Source organism: Vitis riparia, chromosome 7 (assembly GCF_004353265.1).
Source record: "Vitis riparia cultivar Riparia Gloire de Montpellier isolate 1030 chromosome 7, EGFV_Vit.rip_1.0, whole genome shotgun sequence".
Classification (NCBI taxonomy): Eukaryota; Viridiplantae; Streptophyta; class Magnoliopsida; order Vitales; family Vitaceae; genus Vitis; species Vitis riparia.
Window position 1 is genome coordinate 2,558,083 of NC_048437.1, and position 25,657 is coordinate 2,583,739.

At 34.4% G+C, this 25,657-nt stretch overlaps 2 protein-coding genes across 3 annotated transcripts; one reads left to right on the top strand and one right to left on the bottom strand.

The window, feature by feature from the left end:
- Positions 1–3,036: 3,036 nt before the first annotated feature.
- On the top strand, positions 3,037–8,402 carry LOC117918565 (protein PIN-LIKES 7-like). Of its 2 annotated transcripts, XM_034835312.1 has the most exons (11): positions 3,037–3,307; positions 5,096–5,356; positions 5,442–5,521; positions 6,055–6,179; positions 6,295–6,420; positions 6,620–6,834; positions 6,976–7,095; positions 7,205–7,305; positions 7,493–7,545; positions 7,643–7,828; positions 7,933–8,402. In XM_034835312.1, the coding sequence occupies exons 2-11, from the start codon at positions 5,222–5,224 to the stop codon at positions 8,055–8,057; spliced, it is 1,266 nt and encodes a 421-aa protein (XP_034691203.1). In that variant the 5' UTR covers positions 3,037–3,307; positions 5,096–5,221; the 3' UTR covers positions 8,058–8,402. The 2 variants fall into 2 exon arrangements, with proteins under 2 accessions (XP_034691203.1, XP_034691204.1); XM_034835313.1 differs by lacking the exons at positions 3,037–3,307; positions 5,096–5,356; positions 5,442–5,521 and adding an exon at positions 5,596–5,675.
- A 2,594-nt stretch (positions 8,403–10,996) lies between these two features.
- Positions 10,997–24,982, bottom strand: LOC117918572 (exosome complex exonuclease RRP44 homolog A). The gene is made up of 24 exons (XM_034835321.1): positions 24,825–24,982; positions 24,595–24,732; positions 24,337–24,494; positions 23,709–23,764; positions 23,488–23,610; positions 23,155–23,285; positions 22,701–22,941; positions 20,958–21,114; positions 19,649–19,889; positions 19,407–19,563; positions 19,210–19,278; positions 17,700–17,825; positions 17,522–17,574; positions 16,810–16,916; positions 15,749–15,803; positions 15,518–15,617; positions 14,893–15,004; positions 13,881–14,001; positions 13,515–13,574; positions 13,288–13,393; positions 13,109–13,204; positions 11,874–11,955; positions 11,688–11,753; positions 10,997–11,381 (listed from the first exon to the last, which is right to left on the bottom strand). The coding sequence occupies exons 1-24, from the start codon at positions 24,876–24,878 to the stop codon at positions 11,177–11,179; spliced, it is 2,814 nt and encodes a 937-aa protein (XP_034691212.1). The 5' UTR covers positions 24,879–24,982; the 3' UTR covers positions 10,997–11,176.
- Positions 24,983–25,657: the final 675 nt, after the last annotated feature.

Here is a 25,657-nt window from a genome sequence, read left to right on the forward strand (position 1 = left end):
TATAATTGATATAAGTAATAAGATTTTGTTTTTACACGTAACAAAATTTGATTAGTTGACGACCTGATAACGTATCTCTCCCTCTTTCTCTAAATATTATGATAAAAGCTTTTAGTAAATAATCATATTTTTATTATTTGATTGGGTCCAAAGTTAAATTTTCATTGGCTGAACTTCTCAATGATTAAAAATAGTATTCGAAAATCTTAATTTTTAATTAAAAATTTTAAAAATATGACAACTTTGTTTGAAATTATGATCTAGGAATTACTTTACTTCCTATCATATTAAAAAATTAGCAGCCTAAGAACTAAGAAGCAGCTTAAAATTAAAGAGTTAATTATTACCGACAAAATGTTAAAAAGGTTATAGAAAATACATGTAGAATACGAAATTGAAAAGGGTCCACTATGATATTGATTTCATGCATATCCAAGATCCCTTCATTTATACACTTTCTTTAGATCTTATAATTTTTTAATTTATATCTCCAGCCAATGATTCAGGTCTTATTGAAAGGTCGTGTGTAATGTAGAAATCTCCAATTGATTAAGACCAGTATGTACTAGTAATGAACGACTTTTCCAATCCGATACACCAAGAGTCGGCGACTTGGTGAGCTGGGCTCTAGAGGGCAATCATTTGGTGCTTGGAAGTAAAGCATGAGCAAAGCATAATTTGAGGAAGAGAGGGACAATGGAGAAGGCCATAAATGCAGCCACGTTCCCATGTGGGCCAAACCCATATTTTGTCTGATACCACATTACGCCCCCCCCCAATAAATGAACACTAGACCACAACCACCCGCCCAATTATTCACTTGTTTGGCCCCACCCAACTTTTTCCTTTTGGCCTTTTTTGTGATTCATTCAATGGGAAGTTACACTCTTTCAGTCTTTTCTTTCCCTAGAAAACAAAACCATTGTTATTGTCATGATGGTTCTGGTTAAGCTGCCATCTCCCACTTTGATTTGGTATTTCCCACCACTTTGCCTTTTCGTTCAAATTTCTTTTAGAATGTGTAAGGCATCAAAGACAGGAAAAAGTGCTTGGAATGGAAGGAAATCACAATGCTATATTTCTCTTTATTCACAGAATCTTTGGTACCATGATTAGTATTTGAAGATAATAATCTCCCTTTTTATTTAATAAGATATGCTTTACCTCAGATTCTCTCATATTTTGTAATGAAAGTTCTTGTGTTTTTTTTTTTAATTTATTAAATGAGTCTATGTCTATTATAGGAATCACGATAAAACGGGTTTGGACGTATCACCAATGTCTTAATAAAGTCTTATTTATTTATATCTATTTTTGTTTCTATCAAAAATGAAAATTAAATAAGGTGGGATGAGTATAAGAAACTCTCATGTTTTTTTTGTACATTATTAATTTTTAATTTTTAAAATTTTAAGTTTTATTAAAAATTAATATTTTATAAAAATGGAAAAATAAATTAACTAAAATTATTTTTATTTGGGTTGAACAAAATTATGTTAAAACTTGCCTTCAACCCATTCCAAGTTTTAATTCTTAAATTGATTCAAATTCATTTATTTTTATTTTAAACTCATTTCATTAGAGGCATGGTGGAACAGATACCCGAAAAAATATCGAGTACATTGTCATCTTTAATTTATCATTAAACTTATCATTAAACTTAAGGAGGGCTTATTAGGATCACGTGAAAGTCAAGAAAAAGAACCAAAAAGGAACCTGTGGATTCTGAGGACTCAGTTTTCAATTCTTTAGAATTCTCATCAAGCTAATTCTTTTGAAAATTAAGGGTACCTTGAGAGGAAAAAAAGAACCCAATACCTACGGAGAAAGCAATTTTAGGTAATATAATAATGAATATGATTCTTTATTCTAATATTTTAAATATATTTTTAACTATATAAATCTATAACTGAACGTAAAAAAAAAAAAATGGAAGTTATTTTAATTATTTGTTTATTGTAGGCGTTTCAAGTCGTACCCATCATAAATTTTCCAAAAAAAAAAAAATTAAAAACAAAAGAATAAAATGTTCATGTAGCTTCATGGTACCCTTAAATTTAAAATTTAAAATCCTAATTTCTCGGAGAAGAGATTAAAGTGGGTCCCCTTCCCCTGGAGGCTGGACTATCTGACAATCCAGGCCTTCTCCAATAATGAACTGTATTTGTACACGTGGAATACAGAGGAGAGGGCCCATTATTCAAGCACAAATAGAAAGTAATAAATAAATAACATTCAGTTTCCATTGCTACTAAAAAGTAATAAATTAAAATAATATTAATTTAAAATTTTTGAGATTTCCTTTTATATATATATATTTCCATATTAATGAATTAAAACTCATTTTTCCCTTTAATTTGGAAAATCACTTACGATAATTCCTAAATAATTATTTGACAAATTATTTGCCAGGAACTTATATGGAATTTTAATGAAAGCACTTTCAAAATATATTTTTTAGTCTATATACTTCCTTAAAAATTAATTTCAAAGCCTAAAAAACTTGACTTAATAAAAAAATTTAATACTCATTTTATTTAACAATTTTTAAGTGTCATGATCCTTTTAAAGAATTTTTGCATTTTATATGAAAATTATTATTATTTTTTATATTAAAAAATATAAAATATAAAATATAAGAATTACTATTATTTTCTATTTTTAAAAATAAAAAATAATATTCAACTAAACTATTCGCTTTGAAAGCATTCTAACGAAAACACATTAACCAAAATCAGTACTAAACTCGTACTCTTTTAACTCTTAAATATAATGTAAGGATTCCGCTCAAATTCGGAATTCAAATACCCAATTAGATTTGGGTATGTAACAAGAGAAGAACCCTAGAATTTTCCGTGATGGCTGCTTTTAGGTGGTTAGGATGTGGGTGATTCAGAAAATGGGCCCTCCCAGTGATTGAGGAAGCTGTAATGGCATATGCAAGGGAGGTGACATTTGAATTGGGTGGCGTCTCTCCATCGTCCAATGAATCACACTCGTCTCTCCCACCTTCTGTTTCTCTCTCCCCCTTTCCCTATCCCTCTCCCCCCCGCTCCCTCTCTCTCTCTCTATCTCTCTCGCTCCTTCTCCCTCCCTCGCTTCTCTATTAATATACAGGACAGCCATCACTAGTTAAACAAGAAAAAGCAGCTCCTACATGCGCCTTCATTCTTATATATAATACCCAACACAAAAAACGTTTCCACCGCTCTCTCATGGCTGCGTCTCCTCCTCTTTCTTCAACAACCTCCTCCTCCTCCTCTTTCTCTTCCACCCCAAAACATTCCCAACCCATAAACCATTTCAGGTACTTGTCTCTACCCATACCTTTTTTCTCTTATTGTCTGTCTTCATAATTTTGATTCATTCTCAATCTTATGCTATATATGTATGTATATGCATCATCTATTTCTTTGCACTTGGAGCTTATGATATGCATCATACGCTCAAATCCTTACAGATTAAGCTTTTAATAAAATTTGTTATCAGTGTAAAAGGTATGGATTAGTGGATATATACAAGTTTTTCTTTGCAATATTGGTTTGGGTTGTTTTAGATTGATGTCATCAATATCATAAGAAATGGGTACAGATTCTGCAATCAGATAGAAAAATTAAGCCATGTTTGTGAGTTTTTTTGTTTTTTTGTTTTATTTTAATTTTGTTTTTGCTTGGAATTCAGCATTTTCAATGTTTTTTTATTTTTATTTTTCCTTTTGTATTATTACTCAAAGTAAGACTTCTCATTGAATTTTCAGGCCAAATGCATGGAAATAAAATGAAACATAATAAATATTATTTAACAATTTTTCATGTTCTCAAAATTTTTATTTTAGTAAAATAAGAAATGATGCTAAATTATTATTTTCTATTATTATTCTTATTTTTCTTTTCTTGCCTTTCCTCTTCCTAATTATCTAAGAATTATTAATATATATATATATACATATATGCAAAGACAAAAACCTTAAAGAATTTTTTTTTTTTTAAATATTATATCATTCTTTCTCTAAAAAAAAAAAAAAAGCCATTTTCCTCTTATTCTATGAAATTCAAATTAAATCCATAATTTAGATCATTTAATTAAATTTAGAGGAAATACCAATGGCAACTTATTTAAGTAAAATTTTAGTTTCATGGCCACTGATCTGTCAAACACAATGCCAATTCATCTTTTAATTCAACTTATTGGAAATTTGAAAATTAAGCATCACAAGGAGTCAAAAGTTATTTTGTTTTATTAGAAAAAAAAAATATTAACATATGTTTTTGATGCTTTGAAGCTCATCATCTCCAATCCAAAAGGTGTCATACTCATGATAAGATCAACCAGTTTTTACATATTTACATCATTCACACCAAGAATTTTCTTCTCTTTAACTTCTTTTTTTGTCGTTGTTTCTTTTTTTAATCCTATATGATAAATGCTTTCTACAGAACACAATTTTTAATTAAATTCAGACGAATCAAATGGGGATCTCACTTTTTTCTTTTCTGTTCCTTATTATTGGTTAAGGGGTTAAAGTAGATCCCAGTGAGCATGTGGGCTTGGCAGTTTGGACCGCACGATTGCACTCATTGCAGTATAGAATGAATGCTATGTTACTATTTTTTTCCTTGATCTGTAAATTACCCTTTTTTTCCCATGGAATTTGACCCATGTAGGCTATATAGCTTCAAATTTCAGTAATACTTACTAGGTTAATAACTGCCAAATTTTTGGTTTGGTGGACCCCCAGGATTGTTGTCCTATCCCTGTACTTGTCTCAACATTATTTGTACTTTCTCGCTGTATTATTTCAAATTTCATCATCCCTTCAAACAGTAAAATGACACAACAATGGTGGCCAAGTTCAGTGAAGACAAAGTTAGGCCACAGGAGTTTCATGGTGTAACAGTGGGAAGGTTCTGGTGTGATGTTGTGAACCTTGATTGCCTGTCTGGACATGGGGGTGCTCTTTCCTCCCACACTCAAACACCCTTTTTGGATGGAGATGAATTGTTTTGGATTTCCTTGTACATCACCTTTTTGTCGACCTTCTATCTTTCTTGATTCTGTTTGGTAACCCAGATTCCTGGTGGTCTCTCTTTCTCAGGAACTTCATTCTCTTGTATTAAGATTCACGCAGAGGGTGTGTGCAGTAGCAGCAGAAGAAGTTGAATTCAGCAGACAATCAAGAGGGGGGAGGGAAACAAAATCATCAGTCTGGTGAAGAATTAAGATGGGTTTTTGGACACTTTTTGAGGTGGCTTCCATGCCAATTCTGCAAGTCCTCATAATTGGTTCAGTGGGGGCTTTCTTGGCAACTGGGTATTGCAACATCCTCCCAGCTGATGCTAGAAAATCTGTAAACAAGGTCAGAGATATATGCAATATCCATGTTCAATTACATTCACAAGTGAATGGATGCTCGTATTTATTATGATTTTGGGGCAATGCAGATTGTGTTCGTCGCGTTTACTCCCTCACTCATGTTTGCGGGTCTCGCTCAAACTGTCACACTCCAGGACATGATCTCATGGTAGGCTAATTTTGCATTTATGGTACTGTTTCTTCTCTATCCCTGTCATTGTGTCTGCTCTTTTGTTTCTGTAGTGATGAGGTTTGGAAGGGTAATAGGCAAAGATTCATGGAAGACAAGTCCAATTTCTGATGATAAAAGGAGGGGAGAATAGGTAGGAAAATAGAGCAACAGCAATGAAAACAAGATGGGGGGTGTATGCTATTCACTTCAAATTCTTCAAGCTTTTATTTTGGGCAATCTTTTTCAAGAGAAACAATGGCAATGATAAGTGATAGACTTTCCTGCCCCCTTCAAAATCCAAGGATTTTCATGCTGTCTCTTTTTGGGGAGTAGACTCAAATAATCCTGCAAGTAAAATCTAGCTAGCAAATTACTCAATGCCTAAATGGAATTAACCCTGTTTTTTCATTAATGAATGGGTAACTCTTAGGTAGTTTCAAGAAGGTTCAGGAATGAAGATTGCCTCTATTGAACTTTTGAGTGTGTCTGCTAGTGCTCATTGCTTCTATCTTTTTCTGCAATCACTTCAGGTGGTTTATGCCTGTCAACATTGGCCTAACCTTTTTATTTGGAGGAATACTTGGATGGTTAGTAGTAAAAATACTAAAACCTAAGCAGCATCTTGAGGGCTTGATCATGGCCACATGTTCATCAGGTAATTATCTGAGCTGCTAGCTCTTAGCTATTTCCCTGCATTTGTCGGTATAGTTTCAGGCATTCATTTGGCGTTGTACTCAAACTAGCTTGTCGTTGCAACGCTTGCTAAATAGGAAACTTGGGAAACCTTCTCTTGATCGTTATCCCTGCAATCTGTGAAGAGGATGGCAGCCCATTTGGCGATCATGCTTCCTGCGGCGCTTCTGGACTTTCATATGCTTCTCTCTCCACGGCGCTTGGTGGTAATACAATTCTTCCTGCTCCACACACTCATTTTTATCACAGACCAGTCAGCAGAATCTACTTGGATGGTTATTTATAAGCCTTAAATTTAATGGCTATTTCACTCAATTCTGTTGCTAAGTGCTAATGTACTTACGAAGATGTGTTTCATTTTCTAACATCTTACTGCTAATTTACTTACTTTTTTGCAGCTTGGTGGTATATTTATCTGGACTTACACTTACCAGCTGATACGAAGTTCAGTCACAAAATACTATGCTATTCAAGACGTCAAGGATGTAATAAAGGTGCCCAACAAAGAATTAGATGCCAATAAGGAGACTCATCTTCTCAAGGGAGAAGATCAAGAGCATGGCACTTCAAGTTTTCCTCCATCAAATTCCACTGGGGAGGATGTAGAAAAGCAAGTTGTGAGTCTCCTTTGTTTCAAGCTCCGAACACATACAACTCAAAACAGAAAACTCTACAGCCTATAGCACGTGTTTTGGCATAGAAAAATGCTAATAACCCACCCAACCACTGATCAAAATTTCCAATTATCCTCTCTGCAGATTGTATCCCAGGAATCAGCTGGCAGCCTGGAGGACGGTAAGGAATCATTCTGGGCTAGAGTAGCAGGGATCGCCGGCCAGATGATGAAAGAGCTACTGTCACCTCCAACCTTGGGTGCAGTATGTTTTCTTAACACATCACCCTTATTTTACAGCAGGAGTTTTGAAGCTTCTAAAGTTTCTTTGATACAAAGTAACTAATTAACTCAGCTTCTCAATCCATTATCAGATTTTGGGTTTCGTTTTTGGGGCAGTCCCATGGCTGAAAAACTTTCTGACCGGTGATGAAGCTCCTCTGCGAGTGGTCCAAGACTCTGTCAAATTGCTCGCGTACTTTTTCATCCATTTCAACCTCTTTTTGTTTTATTTATCCTCTATTGATATTGAATTCTAAGCCATAACTATGTTCTGCAATTGGCTCTGGTTAGATGAACCAAAACTAAACCCCATCAAATGTAGCCTTATTTCATCTAAATTTATTTCTCTATAATAAACTAATGGGCAAACTACTGTGTAGGAATGGAACAATCCCTTGTATCACCCTCATACTGGGAGGCAACCTAACTCGAGGTAAAACAAGACTCTATCTCCCTATTCAAATACCATACCAAAATGGGAGAAAACAACACATTCTAACAAGTTGTGAGATTGAATCTTGACTCAACAGGCTTACGCTCATCAGGGATAAAACCATCAATCATCATCGCGGTGATTTGTGTGAGGTATTTCATACTTCCCCTAATTGGAATTGCAGTCGTCAAAGCAGCTAGCAACCTTGGCTTCGTCTTGTCAGACCCCTTGTACCTCTATGTGCTAATGATTCAGTTTACACTGCCACCGGCCATGAATATCGGTAAGTAACTAATCACTGTACAGGTTTTCCGAGCTCAACAAGACAGTCAGATAGTAAACCCTTTTGCTTAAACACTAAATTGACAAGGATCATTGATGGTGTAGGTACCATGACTGAACTGTTTAATGTGGGGCAAGAGGAGTGCTCAGTCCTCTTCCTGTGGACATACTTGTTTGCAGCCTTGGCACTCACAGTTTGGTCAACAATCTACATGTGGTTATTATCCTGAAGAGCTCTTTGGCACATAGAAGGGATGAAGTATTACTATCAGCCACCAGTTCTGGAAAAACTCAACCCTAGAAGGAGAAAAGAGGTTCAATATAGTGAAATAGCCATTCAAGTAATACACTGGTGAGCTGTTTGGATTTTGTTGGGTGTAAGTCTCCTGAGTTAGATGCCATTTGGGGGACATTTGCACTTAATGGCATTTTTTTTTTTTTGTGGGTTACATTTCCTTTGTAAGGGGCATGTATATTTAGTGATTTTTTTTTTACATTTTTGAGTGGAAATTTATGTTAGTTACTGTTTGAAATCCTTTTGTTTTAATGAAAGCATTTTGCTTGATTATCCTTTTTATTGTGTCCAAAAACTTTTTGGCTATATCTTGCAGACATAGAGGCATAAAGCACATCAAACATCAATCTCAAGATGAAGGCCAAATTTTTGTTTTTAATGGAAGTTTTTTTTTTTTAAATGGAAAGAATCTACGAAATAAAGTATCTATACAATTCATAATAATCTTTAAAACCGAACTTTGCAATATCTCTATGAAAATTTGACCTCCAAGTAAACTTCCAAATATCTTTCATTAATAACATAATAGAACTAAAAATGTTACTTTTTTTATTTTAACAATCTATCACTATTTTTTAATCACCTTCAATTTCCAAGTTTAAAAACCTATTGTTTTTATAGCTAACACATCATCTTTTAAAGTCATACATTATGCAATAATTGTTTAAATATTACCCATATGTCTACTTGTAGCCATTTTTATAATTCCATTAGAATCTCTAATAAACCATTCTGATGTAATTTTATTTTTTATCCTTGAACCATCAAAATTTAATTTGAATATACCATTAATTAGAGGAATCCAACTAATCAATTTTTCAACCACTCAAGGGACATTGCATCCTTCAGTCACAAAATCCTGAAGACTTTGAAAGTTTAAAGTAGTTTTCTCAATAACAAGAAAGGGGTTGGGTTGGATCTTCTTAACCACTATCTCATTTCTATAAATCCATATACGCCACAAAAAAATAGCAACCTTTTCCATAGGAGGGTTGAAAATTTTGCAATTAATTTTATAGTTTTTATACATTATTTTAATCCAAGATAAAAAAAAAAAAAATCACATTCAAACAAAAGAGGCATATGATACTTGATGTGATCCCAAATTCCTAAAACAAAAGGGCCATTTTTAAAAAATATGGTCAATATTTTCAATATTTTGATTGCATAGATGTGTATTTGAAATTTTCATCCTTCTAACTAGTAAATACTTGCAAGGAGGGTATCTCTAATAACTAGCCATAGAAAAAAAATTTATTTTTGACATAATTTAATTTCCAAATGCAGAATTTTGGATCTAGGATGCACTAAAGGCTTTTTCATTGTTCAAGTAGCTAACTTATGGGTGAACTTATCATCTTGAGAGGAACTCCAAAAAATCCTATCAAAGAGGAAAGAGGATAGGATAGGAATTGCTTTAATGTCTACTAAAACATTTGGAAGAAGGATTGACAAAATGGAATGGAGATTCCACTCCTTCAAATCCGAATTTATAAAGTCATACACTTTGGCATCACAATTGATGCAATATAGATGATTTCCATCCACAAAAAAAAACAAGAGACAACATGTAAGCCCAATGATTTGACCAAAAGCAGACTTCTATCATTTCCTATGTACCATTTTAGCCCAACTCCAATATATTTTCTAAGATTAATAACTTCCTTCCAAACAATGGAATTTCCACTCTTTTTAAAAATCCAGAAAAAGTTGTTTTTAACATACTTTTCCCCCGTGATCCTAATCCAAATACTATCACTATCCATGAGGATTCTCCACCTTAACATAGTAATTGAAGCTTTATTAACATCTTCATTTTGCCTAATTCCTAGACTTCCTTCAAATTTAAGTCTACAAACCTCTTCCTAGGCTACCAAAGAAACCATCATGTTGTTAAAATAGTTTTCTTAATAGGAAAAGGCACCCATAACACAAAGAGGCAAAGCTTTTTTAAAAATAAAAAGAAAGTTTTATGGCACCCAATACCATATCAAACTTTACATTAATTTGAGCTCTGGATAGGTATGGTTAAATTTGAATAGTAAAACTTAGGGGAAAAAATACGACTTGAGTTCCAATACATGAGACAAAGATGGGAAGAAATGTAAATTGGGCACGAAGAAATAAGAACTCTTTCTAAGTTTAAGTAAATAATTTTTCTTTTTGGTCACATGCACATTTTGATTGGATGTCACTTCTTCGTATTTCACCAATCCCTTTGTAAACACGTTAGTGCCGGGCAAAGTTTAGGTTTTGTCAATTTAAAGTTCTTAACCAACCCTAGAACTGAATCGAATTAGTTGGATTTAATTAAATTGGAATAAATTAGAACCAATTTATTGATTGATCCAAATCAATCCCACTTAACATCAATTTGATTTGGTTAAGGTCGGTCCATTTGGTTTTTGGCCAAAATTGGATTCATAAATTTTTTGCCAAAAAGATGGGTCAGAAAACATATTTTTACACTAAATAACTAAATAAACAGTGTGCCATATAACTAAAAATATAATAACATAATCTAGAACATCGTCACATGATAATCCAACCTAATACATCACATGCTCACATGATAATATGAATCACTGACATCAAAATCCAAAATTATTCAAAATTATTTAATCTAAAACATCATATTATAACATGAAAATACACTAGTTTGATTGTATTTAGTTCAGTTCAATTTTTTCGAGTTCATTGATTGAGGCTTTCTTGTCCATCCCTAACAAAAGGGTTACACCCTTGACAGTTAAGAAACTGTTAAAAGCAAATCGGTGTCCAATGTAATTCTCACTCCATTTTCTAATTGCTTTGTAAGTACACATCTTAGCAGCCGAAAAACAGGGCATGTAGACTTCAAAAACAAAGGAAAAATTTTAAAACAAAATAACTAAAAAAATTTATTAAAACCTTGGTGAAAAAAGAATTAAGTTAAATAGAAATTACAATATTTCAGCCCTCATCCCATGCTAATTGTACAGAATAAACTGTTCCACAATGCATTCTATTCATTGATCATCTCTATAAAATATTGAAAACTGGTTTACTTACATATCATCTGCAGATAAGGGCAAGTTCGAGCTTGGGCCGGTTTGGCTGGGGCTCCACAACCTCCATGTGAATCATTACTGTTTGCAGAACACTGTAGGAAATGCTACCGTCCGTCTTCTTTACCTTCTGCTGCTGCTCGTCTACCACCCACTCACCACCTCCCTTTTCACCTCTCGGTGTAAGGTACACGGGCCCTTCTATTCCATACCTGCGAGAAATGAAGGTATCAGAACTTGGTTCGGAATCACCTAATGTCGTATACAACACAGCTCACTGACCATCCTTTTCAAAAGATCAAGAAAATAAGTCGAGGACTGCAATTCTTTCATTCAAAATTGCAGAAAAATTTTTGAAAGCTGAAATTTTTGTTATAGAACTAGTTTTTTTTAGCATTTTGGAAGTAATTGCAAAGAAAAGCAAAAGTGATGTTGATATGGAAGCTATTTGCAATGGTTCACAAAGCAAATACTAATAAAATAAATAAAAATAGACAGAAAAAGGATGGAACACATACTTGGGCACAAATACAATAAAGCCATTGGATCTTATCTTCACTATTCTGGCCTCTGTGTCTGTCGGCCTACACAGAAAAGATAGATTATGCAAGTGAATTGGGTGGGCATGTGCATGCACACTTGGGCGACACAAAGGGATCGGGTGTGAGAGAGATAGGTTTCTTGGAATGCATATGGGTACATACCGTTTCCTGAAATAGATTAGAGTATGCAGCTCTACTGAGGCCCGGCCTGCCATCTGGGCATTTCTATGCCGATAATTCAAATCTGAAGGATCCCATGATGAACAATATTCTTACTATTCAATATGATGTATGAAAATTGAAGTGGATAATTAAGAAGGAAGAATTTAGTTATCCAAATAATAATGGAAAATAAAATATGGTAACTGAATAAGACTTGACAGTGAAACAATGGAACATCTCTGAAGTGAAATGAGGTAAGCAACCACTAACAAGCCTGACCCAAGTTCAGGTAGCATCTTAAGTTGTCTTGCGCTCATTTAACCCAAATTTTGGGCAGGCGGAAGTCTAATGAGGACTTGAGAGTGTGTTTTTTATTGAAGTGCTTATCTAGGAAGTACTATAAGTGATTTTCCAACTTTTTATAAGAGTGTTTGACAGTGGAAACAACAATAAGGAATGAGATGCAAGGTAGTGGAAACAACAATATCAAGATGGATAAATGACAACACAAGAATGGAAAAAAAAAAAATTGAAAATAATAATATTAAAGAGTCTAATTAAAAGACTATATTGAAACAGACATTTATCCTGATAAGATACAAGAATTAAGTCATCATCTACAACAAAAAACAATGACCATGCCAATAGGGAGTGGCATGCGTCAAGTTCAAAGAGCAACAGTGGACAAGGGGAGGCCAAAAAGAGCTAGATAGAGGTAGTGGTAAAAGACCTTATGGCCTATGATATAACAAAAATCAGCATAGAAGAGTAGAATGATGAAACAAGATTTTGAGTGATCAGTCAGAATAGATGGAAATTTAAGTACAAAACTTATTTTGTCATGTGAACATGTGAAAATGTGCAATAAGAAGAAACATCACATCATTAAGATGGGAGACATGATGATTGATACACTTAAGGTAAGGTAATATATCAGCAATTTTCCTTAGAAACCACCTGACCCACATAACCAAGGAAAGTAGGCATGGGAATTTAATTTCTGTCCTTAAGCAGAGAGAATTTCCAAAATCCAATAAAAAATTTTATGTCCATGCTAGCTGCAAAGAGTAAACAGGTAGATTATCCCAGAAAACCACCCAAAAAAAAAAAAGGAAGGAATTATTTTCCTATCATGGGATGGTGTATAAAAGGGTACCAACTCATTCCTATGACAAAGAATTATGTGCCTTTCAATTACATAGTTAAGAAGCTTAAAAGGGAAAAGACAATCTTACTGTCTGCAGTACTAGTGAGTTGGGCATTGTCTTGGAATATTGTCGGAAGTTTGTATAACCCTAAAGATGCAGCAAGTAGCCTGTGTACAATGACATCTGCAAAAAAAAGGCAGTTCCAATTCAAATTAAAATTATCCTATTCACCAAGTGAACACCGAACAGATAACGCTCTTACTAACCTGCATATCTCCTTATAGGAGAGGTGAAATGAGTATAGAGAGGTGCTGCAAGCCCATAATGATGGAATTCTGGGGGACTAAGATCCCCACTACAGAAGTAAACTGCCTGAATTTTGAGAATCAGGAGAAAAAATAAACTTTTAGGATTTTCTTACACGAACATTTCAGAAGTCTCATACTTCCAAAAAAACAAAAACAGGTTTACTTGATCATTCAAGTGATATTACCTGTGTCATGCATCTAGTCGCTAGTATTCGAATAAGCTTATTGAAGTATGGATCATCACCCTGGCAGACAATTTTTATTTTTAGTGAGATCAAATGTGTTTGTGTAGAGAGAGAGAGAGAGGCATGTCTATTTGCTAGTATCTGGATAAGCTTATTTAAGCATGTATCATCACCCTGGCAGACAATATCTATTTTAAGCAAACTCAAATGTGTATGTGCAGACAATATCTATTTTAAGCAAACTCAAATGTGTGTGCACACACACACACACACACACATGCAATCTTTTGCCAAAAGATTCCCTCACTACAAAGATCCTACAAGATACATCAGTAAATGAATCATGTGATAGTGGATAAAACTAACCACAGCATGATCAAGTGAATCAGCCAGTGCTTTTGATGATGAAACATCCAAATTGAGACCCACAGCTGCAGCTGTACGCAGCAAAGGTTCAAGCATTTCTCTGGTTGGACTAGGATGGCGCCTGCACATGGCCATAGAAGATGATTATTTAGAGAAGTTCAATAATCAAAATAATAATACTTGCATCCCAAAGTTCACTAATAGAAACGCCACTTTTTTCTGTTCCTCACACCTTGCTTAAGTGGCAAGAGGTGGGCATGGAGATTGGGAGGTTACAGGTTCAACATAAATGTACCAGAAATTATGTTGCCCATTAAAATCAGCCTGTCTCACAGACTACTGAATAGTTATTAACATTGAAGGTGTCAACATTTAGCATTTAGTTCTGAAGTCTATTGTTTACCAAAAACTAACAAAACACGCTCAACCTGTCCAGTTTAAATGTGAGAGATAAAGATGCAAGGGGAAGTGGAACCATTAGAAACAAAAAACAATGAGTGGTTGAAGCAAAGAGACAGCAGAAAAACTAGAGAAAAGAGAAGAATGTCAGTAACAGTACATTTCAATACTGTTGCTTCTCAGCAATCTAGCAGATGAAGTATCATCATCATTGTTTGTTATACATGGCATGACACACTGCCATTGTTGTATCTAATATATTCCCCTCTTAAACTACCGGCACCTCCAACTAATAAAAAAGGGCTTAACAGGAAATAAAAGGCAGTCTGGGGTCCTTCACCAAGTTTCTTGGATTGAATTATTAGTTCATAATTTTCCTTCTGACTATGATAAATAATAACTTTCAAATTTTCTTATACATTACTGAAAAATACTCTTTTACTGTACTAGTTCTAAGACATTTCTTCATACAGTGTTAGAGAGGGTTGGAAAAAGAGGGAGGGAGGAAACCATCATAGTCAAATTATAGCACAGACTTTGCAGGCTGAAAAGGGGGGGCCTACCAGGAACAGAACTTAAGGTAAGTGCAAATGTCAGATGCACACCAATATACCTTAATAATGAACAAAGCGGAAAATGCTTTAGGATTTTTTCTGCAACTGAAACATTAGCAGCAAGCATAAACTCCTCAACCATTTGGTTTGCTTCACGAATTTGGTACATTCCTGCGGAAACAGCACATGCATTAAACATTATTAAATGAAACCCAACTGGAAAGGGGAGAAAAACAACTGCTTCACATGAAAATGGAACTATGGAAGAATAAAATATAGACTGCACAACAAAGAAGGAATCAATCATTTTCTTTGAATTTGCTGGACCAATGGTGCATAAAAACCCATCTGAAATGGCTTAAACAACCCAAAAAAATTAGTACCTTATAAAGGTTCCAATAGTCTAATGGAGTTTATCACACATGATGAGTAGTGAAGATAAATTAAATAAATACTATTTCAAATTTCTAGAGGCAATATAAAATTAGTGCATGGATCCAAATCATTAAATCACCAACTGATAATACAAACAGAATATGAAAACAAAAGTCCAAACCATCAAGAATAAATCAAATATTTACATAGCAGTTAACTTTATTAAATTTCCACATGTCCAATGAAAAGCAAAAAATTAAAATACATTTCATTTTGGAAAAAGAAGAAACAAAAGATCAAATACCATACCAATATCAAGAGGATCATGAGTTTCAGTATCAATTTGAAATTTGACTTCTGCAGAAGCTAGAGTTAGGGCTCCTCTCTCAATACGCCTAAGCCTCATGACCTACAAGATCATATTTGAACTATACTTAATAAGGGTTCAGACAATTAAAAAGCAAAAATACACTCCATTCTCAGATTGCCTACAATCTCCTAAATAAGGCCTCTAAAGCACAAGCCCCAGGATATGCATACCTTTGCCAAAGCATTCATATTTCGCAAATCCATAGTTAATGGATCCATCAAGCGACTGCAAACAAGCAAGCAAATAGGTTTCTCAACTTACGAAGTGGAATAGATAGGAAACATAAATTTTCTGTATAGTAATAGCTGTCCACTAAAGTGAATTCCAGTCTGAAATCAAACTCCCATACTAGACAAGCAGGAGTCATCCATAATTGGTGCCAGATTGATTATCTTTAACTCTCATTTCCCATCACATACTACTTGCGTTTTCTTCAGCATACCATAACAGAAACAAGCCAGTCAGTTGATTGATCTGGCATCATTGGTCGACAATGACATCAAAATAAAAGTATCAGAGCTCACAATTTTTTCTTTTATTTATTTCTTTTTCCTTCTTTGTACTTGACCAGTTTGAAAAGATTGTATACAACATGAGAGGGCATTAATCAAACAAGCATGGGATGCATTGCTTGGATTAACAAAAAAAATCAATGGGTTTTAGTACACAATCATTAGAAATTATGATTCTGTCATGCCAGTCAATTATTTGACCAATTCTTATCAAAATAAATAGAAAAGACTTAGTGCACAAAAGCTAATCCTAACACGATTTGAGTCATTATCAAACAACACATCAATCGAATAATCAATCGTACGTTTGATTAGATTTCCCATATCATCACTTAAAAAGTACATCTTTAAGCCCCTCAACGGTTCATGTATGTTATTATCTGCCTTCCCCTCTATTGAAAAACTTCAAGGAGCACTGGCTCCAAGAGTGCTTTTATCTTTCCTATTTTCATCATCAATACATGCCCAAGATCACTATCAACAATATCCACTTCATGAAGTATCATAGAAGATAGACCATGAGCATATAGAAGTGGAGCGATTTTTTATCTATAGTTATGGCATAAAATGCCACTTGAATGGTCTCATGGAAACCATGTCTTGGGGGGTAAAGATAAACCCTCAACACAGAAGTATCTTACAAATGACAACATAAAGAATAAAGTTTTTCTGTTCAAAATTAAACTACAATCAAATGTCGAAAGAGATGAAAGAAGCACCTATCATCCATCCTAGCTTGAGCTTCAATATAAGACAATGCTGCACAAGATTTAATGATACTTTTTGTATATTTTGTAGAAATAATCTCTGCTTGAGGTGTCATCTCCTGAAATTTACGTAAAACATAGAGATAAGAATCCACCAAGACATGCTCCAAATAATGTGGCATGCATGCATGTAACAGACATAGCTAACACATACATGCATATGCATAATCATACTGCATATAGATTTCTGGCTGTCTTAATTTTAACAGGAAAATAATGGAATCTAACCTGAGAGAAGCATATATCACTATATATATATGTAATAGATAGATGGAGATAGAGATAGTGATAAATAGATAGAGAGGGAGAGAGACAGGCAGACAGACAGAGACAGAGACAAAGAGTGTCCGTAAAACAGGCATCACACACACGGTGTGAGAGTGAAAACAAGAGCAAGAGTGAGAGGGTGTGTCAAGAAAATAAGCATTTTCACAGAATAACTATCATTGCTTAGCAAATTTCAAATACACAAAACTTAGTGGGATAGATTATATGGATTTTTTTTTTTGATGGACAACAGCAGCATGTATTAAGAAGCGGCAAAGAGAGGGGGTGCACCCTATGTATATAAATTTGATGAAAGAAATAGCTATTTTTAGGATAAAAGGAGTACCATAACTTCCAACCGCCCAATCAATTATTTAAGGGGTGAAGGATAACATACCCAAATAACAGAGAAAGCTAGCCTTTCCACATCAGACCGAAGAGAACATATATCTGCAAGATAAAGCTTATGACAAATGAATTCTAGAACCAACAAGAAATCAGCATCAAATCAAGCAGTTCTTTATATCAAACAACATACACCCAACATATAAAAAATTTCTATAAAAAGAAACTACCTTCCGTTAAAGGTTTAGGAAGCATGTCAATTCTGCGCTCAACAAGGTAGACAGATGTGCCCCTTTGCGCAGCCTCATCATCAAGGGGAGTGCCAGGGTGAACAAAATTTGTTACATCAGCAATGTCTGATTAAATATCATTAAAGATTAACATGTAAACTCCATACTGAAGCTTGTAAGAAGTAGTTTGGAATGACATGAAGAACAAAGCATAAGCCAATGCCAGTTTTCTAGCTACAACACAAGCAAATATTTTCTTCAAGAAAAGAGGTAATAAGCTATTAAGCCATCAGCTAAACAAACTTTGTAGTAGACTAAGAAAATTAAAAGAACAAGTTGTGCAAAGAGACACTGTTACATAGCTTGTCAAAGTCTATCCATAAATGAGATAAGATTTAGAGGAAATAGATGTATCCAAAGGAAGCAAAGAAGCAGTAACTGAGGCTAAACTTATTGCATGTGCTGAACACTACTTTTAAAGAGGTACAAAGCAAGAAAGAAATGTTTAAACTTTCTAGGAAAATGGAAAAAGTAGAAACTCAACATACACAAAACAATTCAATCATGACTTTGCGTACAGCCTAAAATAAGATTCTTTGCTTGGGAGGCTTCGTGGGGAAAAGTTCTAACCTTGGACCGAATTCAGAAGAGGGGTTGGGCTTTAACAAATAGATGCTTTTTTTGCCAAACGTATGAGGAGTCTATCGATCACCTCCTTCTCCATTGCGAAAAGACAAGGGAAGTATGGGTGTTGCTCCTTTCATTGTTTGGAGTGTCTTGGGTATTTCCCTCTTCGGTAAAGGAAACCCTCTTAGGGTGGAGGGGGTCTTTTGTGGCTAAAAAGCATAAGGCTGTTTGGCAAGAGGGTCCATTATGTTTGTTTTGGCCCGTTTGGAAGGCAAGGAATAGAACTGCCTTTGAAGATAGTATGTCGTCCATCCAAAGGCTAAAAGCTTCTTTTGTGTATTTACTGTGGTCGGAGACCAAATTGTTTATAAAAGATGGTCCTTCGACCTTAATAGATTTTATTGATTGGGTGGGTTCTCGATGAGGAAGAAAGTTCTTTTGTATTTCTTGTTGTTTTGTTCAGCTGTAAAGGGGTGAGTGTCTCATTGTCTCTATACTGTACATCTTTGGGTCGCTATTTTAGCGCCTCTTCGTAATACAATATTTTTGCTTATTTATCAAAAAAAAAAAAAACATCAATCATGACTTGAGAAAGAAAGTTTAAAGCCAAAGGATAACTTATAAAAACAGATCTCTTCTACAATATTATTCATTGCCTTCTTTCTTGGGGTTAACTTATTCTTATTAAAATAAGCATCCCCTCACCAACAGTTGAATAGTTAAAAAGGCATTCTGAAATTCAAGTTTACCTTTGGCAATCCTTATCTTTACTCTTTGGGAACAATTAATTCATGAACTTCCCTTAAAAACCATGAGTCAACATTAAAACTTCAATTATAATAAAATTTTCAACAAAAATGCCAGTTAACAGGTTGGAGGATACGAACTCCCACTTCAAAATTTCCATTCGGAAGAGTTGTACAATGCAGTGCATCGTCTATATCTTTGCATCCTGCATAAACCAGAAGCATAATCATTTGCATGAAGTTTGACATAATGCACCTACAGAACTTCTTTCAGGGGAAAAAAAAGGCATATCACGTATTATGAATTAAGAAGATAGAAATAATAAATACTTACCTGGAGGATCAACGCTAAAAACACACACATGCCGCAAATCCAGCCTACATGGATTTGCCAGGTCTTCAGAAGACACTGACCATGGTAATGGTGGCAAGCATGCCAAAACTTGCAATGAAAATGGTCTCGAGTTTATATCATTCTCTATCAACACCACCTGCCACATCCACATAGTCGATATGTATCAGATTCATCTAAACTTGTTCCTCAGTCATTAATCATCCTGCAAAATTCCTACGTACCTCACTTTCAGTATCTCTATCACCTATTTCTCCTATAGTACGCACATAATGACCAGAAGGATATCGTGATAGACAATCCCATGAATCAACTGCCACAATAATTCTCTTGTCCAGAAGGTTCCCAAGCTGTCGAGTTTGAATCCGGATCTTTGGAATTCTGCGATCTTTGGAGACAAATAAAGCATGGGCAATACCACCATTGCCTGCAGGCATAGGCATTGGCTCCAAAGATCCACAATAACTGCATTTAACCACAGCAACTTATATCAAGCAACTGAATTTATAGACAAAGAGTCAATCATCACCAGTAGCTCTAGCCACAAACAATTTTCCAAGATTCACCATGTGATTTGTATAAAGAAAAATATCCTCTATATAGCTAAAAAACAGGAAATGAGAATACAAGCAAACAACTTACAAAACTTGCATTGTGATACAAAAAGTACACATGCATCTAAGCAACAAAATGATCCTACATGGAGATAATGAAAAGTAAGCATCATTATGTTGAATCATTCATTCAATGGATTTGTGATAGTCTAAGCAATTAGGCATCATATGGTGAACCACTTATTCAATGGATATGTGATAATTTATGCAACTTTCTATATGAATGTTAAATAAGAATGCAAAAGTAAAATGAAATCATTGTTCAGACATATCATTATACCATTTTCAACTCTAAACTGATTAAACAATGTTACATATTTCAGGTAAGCATAAACTAATTGATCATCTATAAAACATAGCTGAAGTTAAAAGGGTTTATCAGCTATAACATGCATGTGAGACAATAAAATAAGTAGCACAAGTTTTATTGAAAGTAACTCTAAATCAACTTTGCAGGCCTTGAACTCAAGAACCTCCAAATTTAGTGCCAATGCAATCTGGGATACAAGGCTCACCATTGATCAATAAAACCTAACAAACATAAAAGGTTTGCTAAGTAGTGGCACGGGAATGAAGAAAAGGTAATATACTGCCATGCAGCACAATAGTGCATCAGTGTATGCTTTTCTGGGAGGGAAATTAAAGCGGATGGGGCTGTTGCATCCCAGCTCCAGGGTGCCAAGACAGCTTGAACCATGCCCAAAATGAAAATTCTAGAGGCTTTAACCACATCATTTAATTCACAACTTGATTCCTATCTAGTTTGAGTAAATCTTCATGTTATGATCTATGGAAATAATTTAGCACATCAAAAGGCAGGACTGGAAGTCTTATCATGTCACACTTACGCAAACAGCTCAACTAAGCAAATACCAGTGTTGTCACAAAATTTATATTTCAATTGTTCAAGTTAACTTACGAGTGCCAATTCCGCTTTATAATACCAACAACACGCCCAGATGGACGGCACAAAACAACTTTTGTGCCTCCAACTGAACCCTGTGCTAGATCTGTATTTCTAGGGGCATCATCAGCACTGCTTGGAACAAGATGGACATCTTCTTCCTCCTCGTCCTCTGCAAAAGGGTAAAAAGCTTATCAAAAGAACTAGATAGAACGAGATCCAAGCAAAGAATAACTTCTCTGAGTGTTTTTACACTAACATATAGGGAAGTCATAATCTTGACAGTTGCAATTCATTGTTGGTCAAAAACTAGATTCAGAAGAATATATCCTTTTCAATGCAAAGGGCAAAAATGACGAATAACGATAGCACCTCAGTCTGTCTTTTTTTTTTTTTTTCCAATTTTTTGGTTGGCATGATACACCCTTTACAGTCAAAAAGGACCCATATTTTGAAAAGAAAAGAGAGAGAAGAAAAGCTTTTTTCATCTTGCAAGAACACAATGTAACCCAACTTAATCCTCCCATTAAGAGCTTCCTGCAGACCAGGTCATGATGTGTAGGCCAGGACCATAGGGCTAGGCAAACCAGAAGCCAAGCTCCCATGCTTCTCAGGTGGGTCTTAGCTCTATTAATTCAAGTCTAATCCTTGTTGTTGGTTGATTTTGAATTCATCACATACTTAGAAGCTAGATTTTACTTTTTGAACTGTAGCTAGATTTAACTTTTTGAATTAGTATACACTTATCTACCTTTTTTACAAGACTTTGTAGAGAGCATTGTGTACTTTTTGGAAGATTTTTCATTCTTCTTTGTATTTAAAATTTCAGTGCAATGAAATCCTTGTTTCTTTTAAAAAAATAATCACATACTAAACTATATCTATATTATTATATCAAGCAAAGCAGGCTTCATGGTGTACCCTTCTGGCACCACCAAAATGGCTCCAATCACATTGAGCCACCCATGCAAAGACGGCAAAAATGGTAAATCACAAGCAAACTAGTAATATTATACAAGTGAATTAATGAGAAAAAAGCAGCATATGCTAAAGTATTTTGGACATTTGCTTCTTAATGAAGTAATTGTCATTTATTTATATTTCTAATAGTATCACAACCAGGTGTATAGTTGCTTAATGGACTGCCTCTAGCAGCAGAATCCAGTTACCTTCAGGCCAGTTCACTGAGTCAAAAGAAGTTCAAAGCCCCTTCAGGCCTTGTGCTTTCAAATTATCCGCTCATATACAGCTTAAAATGCCTTCCTACTGCTAATAGGTAATGATGATCATGACTGCTTTTTTAAAAAAGAGAAACTAATTATTTGGTTTCAATACACAGATGGCGCCTATGCACATATTTAAGACCTATTTAAGCAAACAATTTTACTTACGCACTCTTTTTTTTTTTTTTGATAGATAAACACAGAAAATTTTATTAACAGAAGGGAGCAAGAAGGCAACCCGAAGCATACAAGGAGTATACACAAGAAGCCCCACAACAAAAAACACAAATTTTACTTACACACTCATAAGATTTTCTTTTAATGTTAAATAACTTTTTCCTTTTCTCTTTTAGGAATTGAACTTGGAACCTCCCACATTCCCACCCCAAACCCTGCCACTTGAGTCAAGTGTCTAATGACTTTACTTATGCATCAATAGATATACATAAATACATTTAAATAAGTGTTAAAACACAAATGGTCTCTGTAAGTAGCACAACAGAAAGTCTCCTTAAGCATTAAAATGTTAATATACCTTCATCTGCTATAGATAAAGACTTCTCCTCTTGCCATTGATCTTGAGGCAAAAGTTCCACTGCTACTACATCACCATCAAAAGCCCTATTCATGTTTCCACGACCATAGATAATTATTTCATCACCAATGCTCTCACTTCCAACATATGCTTCAAAAGGATTGTAGCGATTAACCCGTAGTTTTCCTTGATGGTAGATTCCACGATGCAAACCAGAAGTAATCTCAGACATGGGCTTATGCTGGACAAAAACAATAAAGCAAGAAAAGTTGTAAAGCCACAACAATGTTTCATGGAAATAGATAACCCATATTACCTAATCTCAGACAGGGGCACATTCTGAATAAAAAATAAGGTGAAATGGTCGCAAGACTACATATAACCAACCAGACCTAAAAATTATAGTGACAGACTCAACGTTGGTTGGTGAATAAACACTAGTTATTGGCAATACCTCACTATAGATAACTTTCCTCTTTGAAGGTCTCAGATCTTCCACTTCCTCCATGCCTACATCTTCAGGGGCAGGTTGCACAAGCAGGTCAAGCAAACCTGGTTGCCCCAGTGCTTTCACATATGACTCAACTGAAACAGAAAAAGGGCTTTATTGGTAAGCTTAGCATATAAAGTAGTTCCACCAATTTGATACAGTAATAATACTGGTAGCCGTAACAGTAGCAGTAGTAGTGATAGCAGCAGCAGTAGTGCAAGGAAGAGCAAGAATTGAATCTTACTAATACTGTGGTGCCTGAATTAGGGAGAAGATGAAATAATAGTTGAGGTGTACCTGTCTCCGCAGAAATTCCCTCTTCAGTAGCCTTCCTCTTATTTTCTCTGTCATTCGTTATAAGCAAAACCCGAGCCGCAGCACCAAGATGACTCTGATACCATTGAGTTGCCACTCGAATTGCTAAAATAAAATTACCAGAGATGTCAAGAGTAGGAAATTCAAAGACATATTGCACACACCAACATAATGTATTGTTTATTGTCACCCAAAGAGCAAACCTCTATCATTTCGATCATTTGGACTTTCCCCAGCCATCTGCTTAACATATGTATCCCTGCAGAGGAGGAATAAGGCCCAAATAATGACAATGACAACAGAAGAAAAAACCACATGTAGTGACAGCAACAAACAATCACAATAATAGCATATGGATGAAAGTAAAGGAGCACATTGGACAGCAGTCAACTCCATGAAAGAAAACATATCAGCAGTCAGCTAACATTTTCCTTCTTTGGTTGTAGCATATCGTATATCAAGTTGCTTTTCGTGTTCAAAATTTTATAAAACAATACATGTAGACACACATGAAACAAGCATAAGTATATTGCAGGCACAGCATGTAAAGCAATCTATAACCAATTTCACTAAATAAAAAGATGAAAATATAGGCAGTTCATCTTTTAATTTCAATATGAAAAACTCCCATAGATTTATTTTCTTCTAGCTCACCTTTCAATTTCACCTGTATCCACATGATTATAAATGGCCAAGAAATAAATAAATAAATAACCCATGCATGCAAATTGGCTCGGCAATCCAACATGTATTTGGAACAATTTTTTTTAACCAGATGAAAGAAAAAACAATCAATTGGTATAACTGTTTGGAGAATTAAAAATACCCTACTTGTGATATTCGTTTGAGAAAACAAAGAATTTCCTCATAGAGTTGTTGCAAAGGGTTCTAAGTCTGTTGTAAACAGAAATATTCTTGTTCTTAACTTCTTCCAGCACCACAGACAGCACCACGACGTCATCAATCGCCGGATTCTCCAGCAAATCAATCTGAAACCACCACAACCGAACTCAATAAACTCAATCCCAAAAATAAAATCAAAAAACCAAAAAAAATAGAAAAGAAAAGAAAGAGAGAAAATAACTTCACCTGATTGAGAACGACATTAGTGTCGAGAATGAGAATAGTGGAGGCCGACGGACTCAACCGAGCAGTTGAAGAATCGCACACTTTGCAAATCGACGCTCCGCAGTAGATATCATCTCGAAGATAATGCTCTCTAACGACCTGCCAACGAAACCCTAATCGAAGTGAACCGAGAAAAAACAGAGAGTCGTTTAGGCTTAGGGTTAGGCTTCAAAAACGAAAAGTGAACAGACCTTTACTACTTTTCCCTGCTTCGTTTTCCTCACGAACGATTTGCTCTGCAGCATCTTTCTTCTCCGATTGAGTCTCTCTCGACTTCACTGGCTGTGTGTTCTTTTCTTCTACCACTACTACGCGGAATTCATTCCTTCCTTTTTTTGCACTCAAAAGAAAATGTGTTTCTTTTTAATCAATGGAAACATAATTTGGTTTTTAGAGTGCTTCAAGCATTTTTAATATTTAAATTATAAAAAATTTTAATATTAAACAAACTTTTAATCTATTCAAATTATGAAAATTGTTATAATAGAAATTTATATTTTTATTGCTCATATATAATTTAAAATTAAATAATTATTTTCAAAAAAAAATTTTGATATGAAGTACTTCTTATCAAATTTATTGTCACTTTATTGAAAAAGAAGACTATCTTGACCCACATTGTACCTTTCCTTTCATTATAATTTTTTTTGTAATGTAGAAGAAAATGTTTTAATGTGATGACACATAACTAATTTTTCGATTTTAAAATTATTAAAAACACACAAATCTAAAAAAATGTCAAAACATATTAAAAAATAAAGTCTCAATTTGTTACCAAAAAACCAATATTTCAATTTTATTTAAAAAGGGTTTTTAAAATTTTATCAAAAAAAAATATTTTTGCCAATTTTATGCTTGAAAAATAAGGTTTATAATTTAAAAAAATCTGAGTTTATTTCATAAGAAAATGTTTTCATTTTACTTTAAAAAAAATGTTTTTTCAGTTTTTATTCAAAATTTGATTTTTATGTTGTTATTTTAAAAATAATAAAAATGATTTAGGAGATTTATATCATGTTTGGTA